Source organism: Ipomoea triloba, chromosome 6, assembly GCF_003576645.1.
Source record: "Ipomoea triloba cultivar NCNSP0323 chromosome 6, ASM357664v1".
Classification (NCBI taxonomy): Eukaryota; Viridiplantae; Streptophyta; class Magnoliopsida; order Solanales; family Convolvulaceae; genus Ipomoea; species Ipomoea triloba.
Window position 1 is genome coordinate 26,660,589 of NC_044921.1, and position 13,278 is coordinate 26,673,866.

At 35.5% G+C, this 13,278-nt stretch overlaps 3 protein-coding genes across 4 annotated transcripts; 1 reads left to right on the forward strand and 2 right to left on the reverse strand.

Moving 5' to 3' along the window:
• Window positions 1-145: 145 nt before the first annotated feature.
• Window positions 146-3,689, reverse strand: LOC116021859 (E3 ubiquitin-protein ligase BOI-like). Its single transcript, XM_031262352.1, has 4 exons — window positions 3,192-3,689; window positions 2,391-2,500; window positions 1,479-1,840; window positions 146-1,057 (listed from the first exon to the last, which is right to left on the reverse strand). The coding sequence occupies exons 2-4, from the start codon at window positions 2,494-2,496 to the stop codon at window positions 518-520; spliced, it is 1,008 nt and encodes a 335-aa protein (XP_031118212.1). The 5' UTR covers window positions 2,497-2,500; window positions 3,192-3,689; the 3' UTR covers window positions 146-517.
• A 3,509-nt stretch (window positions 3,690-7,198) lies between these two features.
• On the forward strand, window positions 7,199-9,796 carry LOC116023226. The gene is made up of 8 exons (XM_031264211.1): window positions 7,199-8,044; window positions 8,142-8,175; window positions 8,255-8,476; window positions 8,568-8,657; window positions 8,762-8,827; window positions 8,905-8,996; window positions 9,107-9,154; window positions 9,239-9,796. Exons 1-8 carry the CDS (start codon window positions 7,668-7,670, stop codon window positions 9,354-9,356), a joined length of 1,047 nt encoding a protein of 348 aa, XP_031120071.1. The 5' UTR covers window positions 7,199-7,667; the 3' UTR covers window positions 9,357-9,796.
• Window positions 9,797-10,327: 531 nt separating this feature from the next.
• On the reverse strand, window positions 10,328-12,804 carry LOC116023227. Of its 2 annotated transcripts, none has more exons than XM_031264214.1 (5): window positions 12,560-12,804; window positions 11,942-12,041; window positions 11,597-11,852; window positions 11,438-11,515; window positions 10,328-10,832 (listed from the first exon to the last, which is right to left on the reverse strand). In XM_031264214.1, the coding sequence occupies exons 1-5, from the start codon at window positions 12,595-12,597 to the stop codon at window positions 10,687-10,689; spliced, it is 618 nt and encodes a 205-aa protein (XP_031120074.1). In that variant the 5' UTR covers window positions 12,598-12,804; the 3' UTR covers window positions 10,328-10,686. The 2 variants fall into 2 exon arrangements, with proteins under 2 accessions (XP_031120074.1, XP_031120072.1); XM_031264212.1 differs by having other exon boundaries at window positions 11,942-12,046.
• Between the last annotated feature and the right edge of the window lie 474 nt (window positions 12,805-13,278).

A 13,278-nucleotide genomic window follows, 5' to 3' on the forward strand; every position in this document is an offset into this window, starting at 1 on the left:
ACATGGAAAAAAAATTTGCAATTAGATATATTTTATATTTGGATACAGGTACAATTAAAGCCTGGTTTCAAAAAAAATATTTTTTAAAAAAAGTACAATTAAAGCTTGGTAACCAAAAAAAAAAAAGGTACAATTATAGCCAAAGAGGAGAAAGGACAGTATGACTGAATGAGGGGCCAAAACGCATCAACTTTGTTAATGCATATGCAGCAGCAGCAGCAGCATTCTAAGGCAAAATTATAGCAATTACATGTTTTCTCTTCTCTTGACATAGTTTTTCACAACTAGCATTTACTTGCTACAAGACTATAATTTATTTAGGTGCCATCTCTGGTTCTTGCAAAAGCTTTGCTTTGAAACCTTGAAACACCACCTCAAATTCACAGAAAGGAATCATCATCATCATAATATAAACTCCTGAGCTTCTCCAGATTTCATAAGAAAGCAAGGGTTGTGGGGTGAAAAGCCAACTCTGCTATGCAAGATAATGATGAGTGCAAGTGTTCAGTTTGTGTGTTCATGCCATGTATACTTGAACACTTGCAGTCTTCACTGCCTGGCACACCGGGCAAATATCTATAAACTCTTCACAATCTGTACACAGACACAAGTGTCTGCACGACAATAACAACACCGACACTTGTTTATTCTTGCATGCTCTGCAGCAGCTTAGCTGCTGTTGCTGTTTTGAGGAGGGAACACCACTTGCGCAAGCACTAGCAACATCCTGGTGGTTCGTAGTAGAGGCAGCATCATCTACCTCACACTCACCACACCCTTCTTTTACTTGTGTGATACCCTGGGCAGCTAGTTGCTGGATGTTATTCTTGAGGGCGTTCACAACGGACTCGTTATATTTTGCTCTGTAATGCCACGACTGCGCTTCCATAGCTACTTGCTTTATCTTCTCACCAAGTTCCTTGTTCTTCCGGTTCATGTTTTCTATTTCAACCTCTTTCTCGTGTAGTTTTCTGCTAACTCCCTTTTCCAATGCATTCAGGAATGAAATTGTGTGTCTTTGACTCAACTCCTTCAATCCCTTACACAAATTATCACCCTGCTTGCTTCACAAAGCCCATATCAGATTTTGCAAAATATATAAATAGCAAGTGCATGCATACAATTTATTCAACCTACAAAGGATGTAGCAAATAACTACAAATCCTCTCTTACTAATTCTCTTACATTTATAAGAAACCTACTGTAGTATAAACCAATATTCTATTTTGTACAGTAATTTATTCAAATCCTCACAAAACTCTTTATCCATCCTTATTAAAACGTGAGAATCCAAACAACAATAAATAATAAAAGTGTTTCTATAATGTGCAGAGAAAGCATTCCACACCCTTGGACTACCATACTATGAAATAGGTTATTCTAAAGAACAATTTGCTTTGCTAAAAAGCCATAAATTGACCCTTTCAGAAATCATATGAGAACTGCAGGATATGCACATATAAGTATAATTACTTCACCTGGACTTTGATATGGCGATCTAAATCTTCTCTCTGGCGATCAATCTCATATTTAACATTATTGCCAAGTGAAAGAAATGCCGGGAGGATAGCTTTATTGTTTTCAGCAGCTGAAGTGATGGAGGAATTACGCTCTTCTTCCCCATAAGAAAGTTTAAGCCCAGTTGATACAGGATTTGACTTCCAAATGTTTCCAGTTTGTCCCACTTCATCTTGACAGAAGTTGTTATTCAAGGATATCCGAAGCTTTTGCTGGCTAAAGTTTGGTTCAGCATCCCTTACTCTTTTGGTAGGATGAACTGGGGCAGGTGGACATTCGTTTGCCACATAGCTTACGGGGTTAATGCTGCAGCCTATTGGAACTGCACCAGATAACCAAACTAATTACAGGTGACATAAAATAACCAAAGTGCAAATGGCTTATCAGAGAACAAATAATGGAGATATAATCATTTATATTAAGGGCATGGACTGGGGAAAATGTGGCTCAGCTAGTGGACAAACATTAAAAATCAAGATGCTGTACGATATTGCTGGTAGTGTGTCTGAGTTGCAAGGCTGCCATTTGCTTCAAATAATATTGGTTGAATAGCTAAAGGTTTAATGTAAGACAAACTGGTTTTCATCTGATTTCTAACTATCGTTCCCATCAAATGGCAGCAAAACCAGCCTACTAATCATTAAAAAGAAAGTGTAAGATGTCACTTGAATATGAGTTCCATTATACCCAGACTCTTTCCTCAGTGACTACCCCTTCCACATAAGGTAAATGGATCATCTATGATTCATTTGCTGTATACTTTTCAATGATAATGAATTTGGAATCGCACAAGAACATGCAACATGAAAGAATGATGATAAAGTGAAATTAACAAAGGCTTGATTCAAGAGTAAATTGTCAAGGTAACTCACTTTCTCCAAATAATTGAAGCTGAGGCAAGGTATTCACATCATATTGAAGACTTCCCTCCACCAAGGGAGGCAATAAGGCATTACCACTATTTCCTTCTCCAAACATATTCCTGAACCATTAGTGAATACAGCTTATAATTAATAATTACAACGAAGAAGAAGTTCATATGCGACTGCAATAAGCAAAACCAACAGAAATCCAATAAAGTAACAATAAAAACTTTGACTTCGTTCGTTCAATTCACATCACATCTTGACGAATAAAGCTACTATCTTGACCGATGTCAGAAATGCTTTTGATTAATATAGGAGGATCAATTAAAACGAGGCAATACTCACAGAGACACCACATGAATTATTTGGATCCAAACTAATCAATCAGAATGATGGGATCAAACAGAAGAGAATTAGATATAAATACAAGAGATAAAAGTTCACATCTTCCAAATTAAGAAAATACCAAACAAAAAATACAGCAACTATCTTAAAAATCAAATATTCAACAATAGAAAGAAACTAACAACGATTATGTTAGACAAACGGAACCATCCAAAGTAAGAAAAGCTCAAAGACCACAAAGCAATAACTCATATCCATAATTCAAAAAAAAAAAAAATCAAATACAATGATAGGATCAACAAGTCAATGTAAAGGATAATAACACAAGCAAGTAAGAAAGAAAGAAATCCCATGAACCAAAATTAAGAATATACCAAAAATACAGAAAACATTTTGTATAAAAATCAAATCTTTCGTCAATGGAAAGAAACTAAAAACAATGTATAATAGAGAAAAGGATACCTGTAGAAAGGGGGAGAATTGAAAGAAGTGTGAAGGAGAGATGGATCTGAAAAATGGGAAGGCTAAGAAAAACAAGGTGAAATAAAGAAAACAGTAGTAGAGATGAAGGAGAGGGGCATAATGATAGTGGGGATGTTAATGTTGTTGTTGTTGGGGAAAGAAAGGTTTGGGTTAAGAAAAGGGAATCCATTCGTTGGTTTTGATGAGAGAGAAAGACAGGAAGACAGACACCCCACTCTCCTCGTTGAAGAAATCTTTCCTCAATCCTCTTCATTCTTCATTGCGCAGTCCTCTCCCCTACTCCTACAATTATCAATGCCCTTCTCTCTCTATCTCTGGAATGGCAGCTTTCTTTTCGTTTTCCCACCACTAAATTATTCCTTGCGGTTACAATGTGCCCCTTTGAATTGACTTAATTGGCCTTTTCCGTTGAATGTTTCAATCGGGTCCCCAACTCCCGTGATTCGGGCACGGGGCGGGTACCCCACATTTTTTCCAGACAATTAAATTTACTAATTACAATTTGAATTTTGATTTTCGCTCCAATCCTTACCACTTTCCTATGCCACCCTGAGAATATGAGACGCATTTTTTTTTCTTGCAATGCAATTATACCTAACATTGTATGTATATTATGTTGGGATTATTATTCCGACTTCTATCACGTGATTTAGGAGATAAGAATAAAATCAAATTATTGATAAAAAATATAGTCATTTAATAAAACTTTAAACGTTAACTAATCATTTAAATTAACATGGACTCTTACTCAATTCCACCCCCGAATGACTACTAAAAGAAAAAAGCAGTTATCTTAAAATCAATACAATTTGTTACAATCATCTAAGATTATATCCGATCCCATGCATGCATTAAACCCCAAATAGTGACAATGTATAAATTCATTGTATGAAAATATATTTGAACCCTCCACGGTCCATTTTAATTAAGTGACTATAAACTTTAAAATTTTGATTTATTGAATATTCAATAACTAAATTGATTTATTTTAAGATCTTCCACTCCCCACTAGACTAAATAAAAAATAATAATTTTAAGATTTCTTGTTATTAAATTAATAAATTCTAACACATTAAATTTTATATTATTTTATATAAATAATAGGAGGATTATCTCATAGTAAAATTAACCAAGTTTACAAAAACTCATCATCAATTAATATAAATGATGAGTTGTCGCATTTTATGATGGATAATTAGTTGAATATGATGGGCAAGAAAGAAGGGCAAAAGGGTCAATAAATGAAAGATAGGAGATATATATGGGTGGATTACGGAAGGAGTAATTGTGTTGTGTATAGGTGGTGCAGTTGTCGATCGGTCCAAAGTGAATGAGCTAAAATAAGTGAACAACCTAAGAGAAAAAAATGGTATAAGAAAAGCACCAAACCCCTTTTTTTTTGTTTGGAAACAAAAAATTGTTGTGTATTATTATATTGTGAATAAAGAAAAATGAGTAATAGTAAATTATAGAAATTATACATAATGTGATAGCGGGGCTCCCTCAATCACATGCACATAAGATCATGCATCATGATGCGCAACTTTACCTTTTCTCTTTACTCATAGGTTATCTTTTTGAGTCTATTTAATTTTTGACCATATGCTCTTACCAGTCAAAAAGTTGAAAATGAAAAAATTATAAAATTTAGTGAAACAAAACAAGCTGGGTCATTTATATGAAATGTACATAACTATAAATCATATTAGAAAAAATAGTAAATAATCATCACATCATCATAACGGATGTATCAACAATACATGTTTGATCTACAATATGATGTCAAAACAATAAGCTTTTAAAAAAATACAATAGACATGGACCTAATGAAGTATTTAAGTTATGAAAAATAATATATTTTTAATGACTCTTCATATAAAAAGTGAAATGTATGTAATTGAACAAAACGTAAGTTTTTGGTATGAGCTAGCTGGGTTGGTTAGTTACTAAATAAAAAAAGGTAGATTTAATTAAAATATGTAAAGTAAAAATAATACACACAAAAAGCATTTCAATTCAGTTGTGTATAGTAGATCAATACAATGGACAAGCTAAGCAAAGCATTTATGTATATATGTGTGTGCCTTAGAGGTAGCTAGCAATATAATGCCACTACATACTCTTCCATTTTCATAGCCTATATATCTTGGCCGGCCTGCAACTTCTCGTTTTCTCCAGATTTTATTATATTGGTTTGCTGTTGCCTAGCTGCTTCATTCGCTTCTAATGAAAGGTACACCTTCTTAATTCATTCTCTCTCTATAAGAGCTGACCATACCTCTTCAAATTGATTTTACACACATATTAATTACTACTTTATAATTTAGTTATTCTTGGGTGATGAAAGAAAACTGCAGTTACAACCCAATAGTGTATATTGAGTAAACCTATGAGAATAGTATTTTTAAAATTAAAATGTAGCGAGCAAGTATATGGTGGTATAAAAATTTATAAATTTGTATACTTTATGAGATATTATTTATTATTTTTATTTGATTGGGCGGGGGAGGGGGTGCATAAGCCTCACATGCACATATGAATTGAAGTTGTTGATTCATGCATATATTATGCACCATAACTAATTATTCCCACACTTTTGTTCATGCAAAAGTGGCCTAGCTAGCTGCTACAAACTCACCTCCTACTTAGTTAGCAAAGTCGGAAACACTAACTTCAATTTATTTGAAAATCATTATTATTATATAAATATATATTTTTAGTGTTCCGTACGTATAGTACCATTCTTACATGCATGATTATGAGACTAAAGGGATATACTCCGTATATATTAACGAACGATTACCCAATACCCATATATATATATGCATAACATGTTCAAAAAAGCATTTGAAAGGAAAGAAAAGGATGTTCCAAATGGGCAAAAATTGTACAGGCCGGTTTGTTAGTTTATGCTTGTGGATCAAGCATCAAGCATGTTCGGTTTCCTGTACTAGTGAATAAAGCAAAAGGGAATGGGATAGCAGGATCCTTCCTTCGTGGGCCAATTCAAGAAACCGACACCATAGATTGTAGGTCCACCCCGGGAATTATAAAACTATATTAATCATATATTCTACAAAACAATCATGCGGGCCTATGCCTGTGCCCACTCGGGGTAAATATAACTTACATTTGTGAATTTCAAATTGGTTGTAAGTTTCAATACATTTAAAACAAAGCATGCATATATAATTTCATATTCAATTGAAGTGATTAAGGGGCATGCTTGCTTCATGTTAGCAAGCTTAACTTGTAAGGAGTATAAGTATAACAATCATCTCGATCTTGATGTATACTCTGCTCACATCTACTTAATCATTTGCTTTATAGAAAATAATGATTAATAAAACATACTAAATTTATTACCGCTTTTTGTTAGGATAATTCAATTAAGTTTTTTTTTTTTTTTCCAAACAAAATATGATTATAAAATTTAATTGGTCAGAAAAAAAGTAAGGCATAACTTATTCCTTTACATATTTACTATACATGCATGATGTATCCACAAAGATATTATTCTCCCAGCTGAGCTGAGTGCAGTGCAGAGTTCAGAGCAACACAAATTCTGCATGTAAAAAGTGATGGGCGGTCCCCCAGCTGGGGTAGTGCATTTGAAATTTGGAATATCAAGAAACTAAAAAAGAGCTGAATAAAGCTGCTAATGCTACCACCAAAAGAAGATATATATATTCACCAAGTCTTTGGAATTGTACTGTATATCTGCATGAGCATATGGAGATGGCTCTGTTTAATTTGATATCATACACTGTTGCATGAAGACCTGGCTGGGAGAACCGAATTTAAAAAAAAAAAATCAGAAAATTATTAGTAAAAAAAACAAAAACATATTAGGCTCAAAGAAGAAAACCACACTGTACTATTACCCTCTGATCTCCCTTAAGACTTAAGTATTATATGTAGTTTGGCTTTAGTATTTTTGTCCTGCAAAGCAAAGAAGCAAAGCATCTCCTCCCTCTTACACATCGCCTTGCTTTACCCTGCAAGCATCCCAACTTTTCTTTGCGTACAATTAAGAATTTGGCCTCTTTAACCCAACCCTTTGTTGCCATGCCATTATTTTACTGTGCAAATACATTCTCAAAGTTTAGAATCTCTGCTTACTTCCACCCATCATTGTGGCTCCATTACTTCATCCCACTGTTCTTGATTTCCATCTTGTTATTTTTCAATTATCCCAAACTGCTTACAGTTATTTCAGTTATATAACCTTTACACCTCCATCTCTATCGACTCCCTGCCTTAGTTTCTCCTGTTTCTGCACATGAATTTTCCATAACATGGTTTGGCCTCTTTCTGGGATGGTGTTCGTTTGAACTTTATTAAACAAAACAAGAAATTTCTTGTCTTTCCTCAATTTTATTTTTTTGTTTCTTGAATTCTTTCATACCTGGCCTCCTCAGTGGAGAATTTTTGGAGGAGATCTTTTTTTATAGCATGAGTTTCTTCACAGGCTCACCAAAGAGTACATGGCAGCCAGTGACGACTGGTGATACAACCACCTCAAGTTACTGGTTAAACTGGAGGGTGTTGCTCTGCTGCTTTTGGATTTTAATGTCAATGGTTTTTGCCTCTATTCTTATAACAAAGTATGAAGGTCCTCGTGGCGCAAAAAGTGGGAGCAGAGATAGGCAACAGCAAGACTCCCCTGGCCCGGGAATGTTGTATGAAGATGAAGTTTGGCGGCCATGCCTCAAAAATGTGCATCCTGGATGGCTGCTTGGATACAGAATTTTCGCTTTCCTTGTTCTTCTCTTAATGCTAATCCTAAATGTTACAGTAGATGGTGGCCTCATTTTCTACTTCTATACTCAGTAAGTTGTAATGTTAGTTTCTGCAATATATATCATATCCATCTCAGCCTTGGAGTTTTCAGTATTTTGACAAGTGATTTGGATTCTGAGCATGCAGGTGGACATTCACATTAATTACCATCTATTTTGGGGTACATAATCCTCCTCACTCTTCTTTTTTAAACCATATATCTATTTTCATTATGCAAATTATTTTGTTGTACAATGTAGCTTGGATCGCTGCTATCCATGTATGGGTGTTACCAATACCATAATAGAATCAGCAGTGAAACTCATAATGAGAGGTTTGATGCTGAATATGGATCTGGGAGACCATCTATATATGCTCAACATTCCAGCACTTCAAATGCTATAAAATATTCCACGGCACCTCAAGAACCAAATAGAAAAGTTGCAGACTTCTGGGGCTATGTTTTTCAAATAATTTTCCAGGTAAGCCTCAATGGACCATTTGGCTGCTGCTTTTTTCATTTCTCTACTTTCCACCATATTGCCAATGTTTACCCTTCTTTCTTGTCAACAGATGAATGCTGGAGCTGTAACGCTTACAGATTGTGTCTTTTGGTTTGTTCTTGTACCATATCTGACCATCAAAGGCTACAATTTGAATTTTGTAAGTATGAGCTGAACTATACTATATATTTGATGTAGGGGTTCTCTAATTTGATTATTCTAGTGTATTATATATTATATGTATATATTGTCTTTTTATTGCAGTTGATCATAAACATGCATACAATCAATGTTGTTTTTCTGCTTGGTGACACTGCACTGAATTGCCTGGTAAGTTATGTTTCAATCAATTCCTTTGAGGCTTTAATTTGATGATTCATGAGCTAAACTAAAGTTTGTATTTTCAGCGGTTCCCTTGGTTTCGAATTGGATATTTCTTTCTGTGGACAGCTGTTTATGTCATTTTCCAGTGGGCTGTCCATGCCTGCATTGCAATTTGGTAAACTATTCTCATCTGTTATCTTTCCCATTCCCATTCATGTATGTTAATTAGTATAGTAGATAATGGTGATGGATTTTAACTCTAAAAGATGTTATCTTTCCACACAGGTGGCCATACCCATTCCTTGATTTATCTTCTCCATTTTCTCCTTTATGGTATGCACTATTATTGGCTTTAATTTGCTCTTTTCAAACAAACCATGGTTAGTTTAATCAAGCTGTGATGAAAAATCATATCAGGTATTCATCGGTGGCGCTGATGCACATACCATGCTATGGCATTTTTGTTCTGGTAATCAAGCTCAAACACCATTTGCTATCCAAATGGTTTCCTCAGTCTTATCAGTGTGCAAGATGAAGAATGCATGTGCGATGAAGCTCACTCATTAATGTCCAACAGCGAGCGAGTTGCCAAATAGAATTCGCAGGGGAGAAACGCATCCCCTCCCTTTCAATTCTCTTTGGAGGAAAGCAACATTATTATTATTATTTCGTGCTTTGAGATCTTCATAGAGACAGAGGAGATGAATATGACTCTTTAATTAAGGAAACAGAAATGTAAAAGTGATTTGTAGTGGTAATAATATTTGCACCTCATAAGAAAAGAGGACAGTAAAGTTTTTGTTTGTAGGAATTATTAGGATATACATACAACACAAGAAGCAAAGTAAACAGTCTGTATTTACTATTTACATTTGAGGAGCTCAGCTGAGGGCATTCTCAAAACAAATATATATATATATACATACATACAATTAATTTAATACCCGGCCTGTTTTCTGGTTTTTTCTTTATGAACAGTGAAGTTCCACTTTGGTTTGGTAAGTAGGGGAAATATTCTCCAAACCGACAGAATACCTTCCTTCCTTCAAGGCAGTCCAAGTCCTCCTAGTCCGTCGTGGAAAGCAACTAGTCAAAACAAAGGTAAATGAAAGAGCATCTTGGAATATATATGACTGATTACTCACTTTCTTGGTGAAATGACTCATCAGCAGCATCTCTTTAACCCATTTATCTCTCTTTTTTTTTTCTTTTTTTTCTTTTTGCGAAATACCCAATTATCTTCTAAGTTGGGATGATACACATACACAGACACAGACACAGCTTGCTTATCCACCTTTTTTCAACCACAAGTCTGGAATCCTACACTGTCCTCTCTGTTCTTTTGCCTGGGCCGATCTGGCTCTTTCTTAGCTCATCGGACAAGTAATACGCGCGCACCGCTATGATGTGTGTTGTGTTGTGTTGGGATTGCCTACACTCTAATCGACTATTATTATATTTATTTATTTATAATCACATCATCAAAATGCATTGCACGCGCTTGGATAACTTGCAAAGCTTTTTTCACTTTGGTTTTAAGCTAAAAAGCACCATGTGGCTTGAATAAACAACCACAACCACATGTTTTATGGGAAACAACCATTGCTAAAAATGATTCCTTGTATGAAAATTTGGTATATCTAGCCTGCCTCTAGGGATGACAAAGAAAGTTCAAAAACAGAACTAAAACCAACCTAACAAAAAATAATAATAATACTTGAGCTCCCAAAAGGACGGTGGAGGTAGAGAATTTTGGTATTAGAACATTTTGTTAGTCCCTCGCCTTCCTCATCTTTTCATTTCCTCCTTCAGTATCTTGCCCTGCCGGATCTAATGAAATTGCCACAGCAAAGAAATGGATGGCATCAGTCAATCTTTTTGCCCAAATGACCTTCAAGCCTCTCAATTGCGGCACCAACTCCACTCTTCACTTCTTTGCTGTCATCAGTCTGGGGAAAAGCATCATATTTCCCTTCATTTGCTTTCTCTACAAGCTTCAGGTGAAGCCAACCTGAAGAAGAATATGCTTCAGTTACTAATTAACAGAATCACCCAAAAGGAACTAGGAAACTAAATTTGTGCCCAACAGTATATAACTCATTCTGCTTAACCAGATCATCTATGCATTCAAGGCGTACATGAATATTTTACTAACCATGTCTTAGCAAGCTAAATATTAGTAATCCATAAAGGTGACTTCTTGAATAAATGTAGTAAACACCTCCCTCATCTTTTTTCATTTGTTTCTCAGATCAACCAAATTTGGTTTGGTTTTACAGAAAATTAAAATAAAAACTAAAAAGTGGTAAGCAAGTAACTAAGAAAATTATTCTATATCAAACAAAGCATAAACAACTTTGAAATCACAGTGTAGCAGATAAGCCATAAAGTGGCTTATATTTGTGCTTCATATATGCTTATTTTTGCTTAAATGTTAGGGGAAGTACGGTGGAACAATGCTTAATTTGGCGTGTTTTTGATTGAATGAAAGATTGGGCAAAGGCATAAACAAGAGCATTACTACTATAAGGATCAGAGTTATTGTGAAAAGAAACACTGCTTAAAAGAATAGGCAGCTAATGCTAATGATGAAACAAGTGTGACCAGAATTATTACCGAGAGGAAAGCAAACTACAGCACCCAAAGCAGAACCCAACATAACATTTCTTGCACGCCAATAGAGTGACCCTGGCACTGGAAATACAAAAGTAAAATGAGTTAAGATGAGGGAAAGCACAGAAAAGACATTTGATTCTAAGAACTTATTCTACTTACTAATTAGACCAAATGCTGCAGCAGTAGCAGATCCAGCTCCAACAACATTATATACATCATGCACCCCGCGTTTTTCAGCAAGAAGATTCTGCAAACCATAGAATGCAGCAGTGAACATCCCGAGGCGTACACCACCAACTATTGAGCCACGAGTGACTCGTATAAATCTTTTCTCCATAGCATCTCTCATCAGGCGATGCTGTTCACGCTTATCTGGTGTGCTTCCAAGCTTCAACATTACCTCTGCATCCTTGCTCTGTCAAAAGATGGAAATATGATCATAGTAGTCACAAATCATTGCAAGAAAAAGAGTTGACAAAAGATTTTCCCAGGATGCATACTTACAACAGAGGCAGCTGCCTCCTTGCTACCCCCATATAACATGCCAGCAAATACCCCAATAACAGTAGCAGTGCCCCAATTGACGGTTCCAGGCATTCTTGGCCTTCTCTGACCAAAAAAAAAAAAGTATGATGCTTTAACATTACAAAATGAATGAACTCCATTCAGAGTTAAAGGAAAATCCAATCATCTTTTGTTCAATGTTAAAGAAATGAGCTACCCACTGTAGAGTTTTCAAAAGAGCGTTGACAAGTGACAACACATAAGTTGTACTCAGAACAATCAGTGATCTTGCACCAGCTTAAGGATGCAAGAGAAAAATAGATATATGCACTGCACGTGTAAAATCCACGAATCAAACAGTATCTCCTACCTTCAACGGGGATCTCACATCGTTAATTTCCAAAAAGACGCAACTTTTGCATTCAGCACTAGCAACCCATTAGAAAACTTAATTTTATCAAATTTCCCTAAATTGAGCTCAGTATTCACAACAGAGTATGGAATTACTAGATTATGGAAATAAAAAAATAAAAATAAAAATTAGTGATGTAGATTGCAAAAATGGAAAAAGATGCGGAAGCTGCTAGTACAGATAGACAAATAGAGAGAGAAACTCACATAATGGACGTCTGCTTCTTGGGATTTCTCGGGGGCATCCATAATCTAAAATGGTGAGTCAATTCGTTAAGAAGACGAAGCAAACTAGCGTATGAACACAGAGAACTACGAGAGAAGGAGAAAGCGATCGGGGTGGGACGGGAGGCACAGAGCAGCTGGCTCGCGAGACACCTAGGGGCAAGAGCTGCAATTCTGAAAAGCTCCCGGCCCGGCCGGCGTTCCACCAACTCCTTTCTGTTTTCTTTTTTCTTCTATTCTCTCTTTGGGCTAAGATTTTAAAACATACACAAATTATACCAAACTAATGGGCCTGACTGACAATTTTAAGTTACCAGGCCGATGATGTAATTATGCTGTGGACCCAGGTCCACCTTGCAAGGTGGACCTGGGTCCAAAACTAAGTCGTTTTTTTTTTTTTTTTTTTTTTTTTTACTAAACATATTGCTGAATATAGAGTTGTCCAAAAATGTGTGAATGTAGAGGTTTTAAAGTGTGAATGTAGAGTATAGAAATCATGAATGTAGATTTATGATTGTGTAAATGTAGAGTTGCCCAGAAATGTGTGAATGTGGAGGTTTCAAATTATGAATATGGAGTATAGAAATCGTGAATGTAGAGTTATGCATGTGTGAATCTGTAATAGAGTTAAGAAGTTCTAGCAACTTGTAGCCCTGTAATGTGTGAATGTGGAGTTCTCAAGTTGTGAATGTGGAGTATAG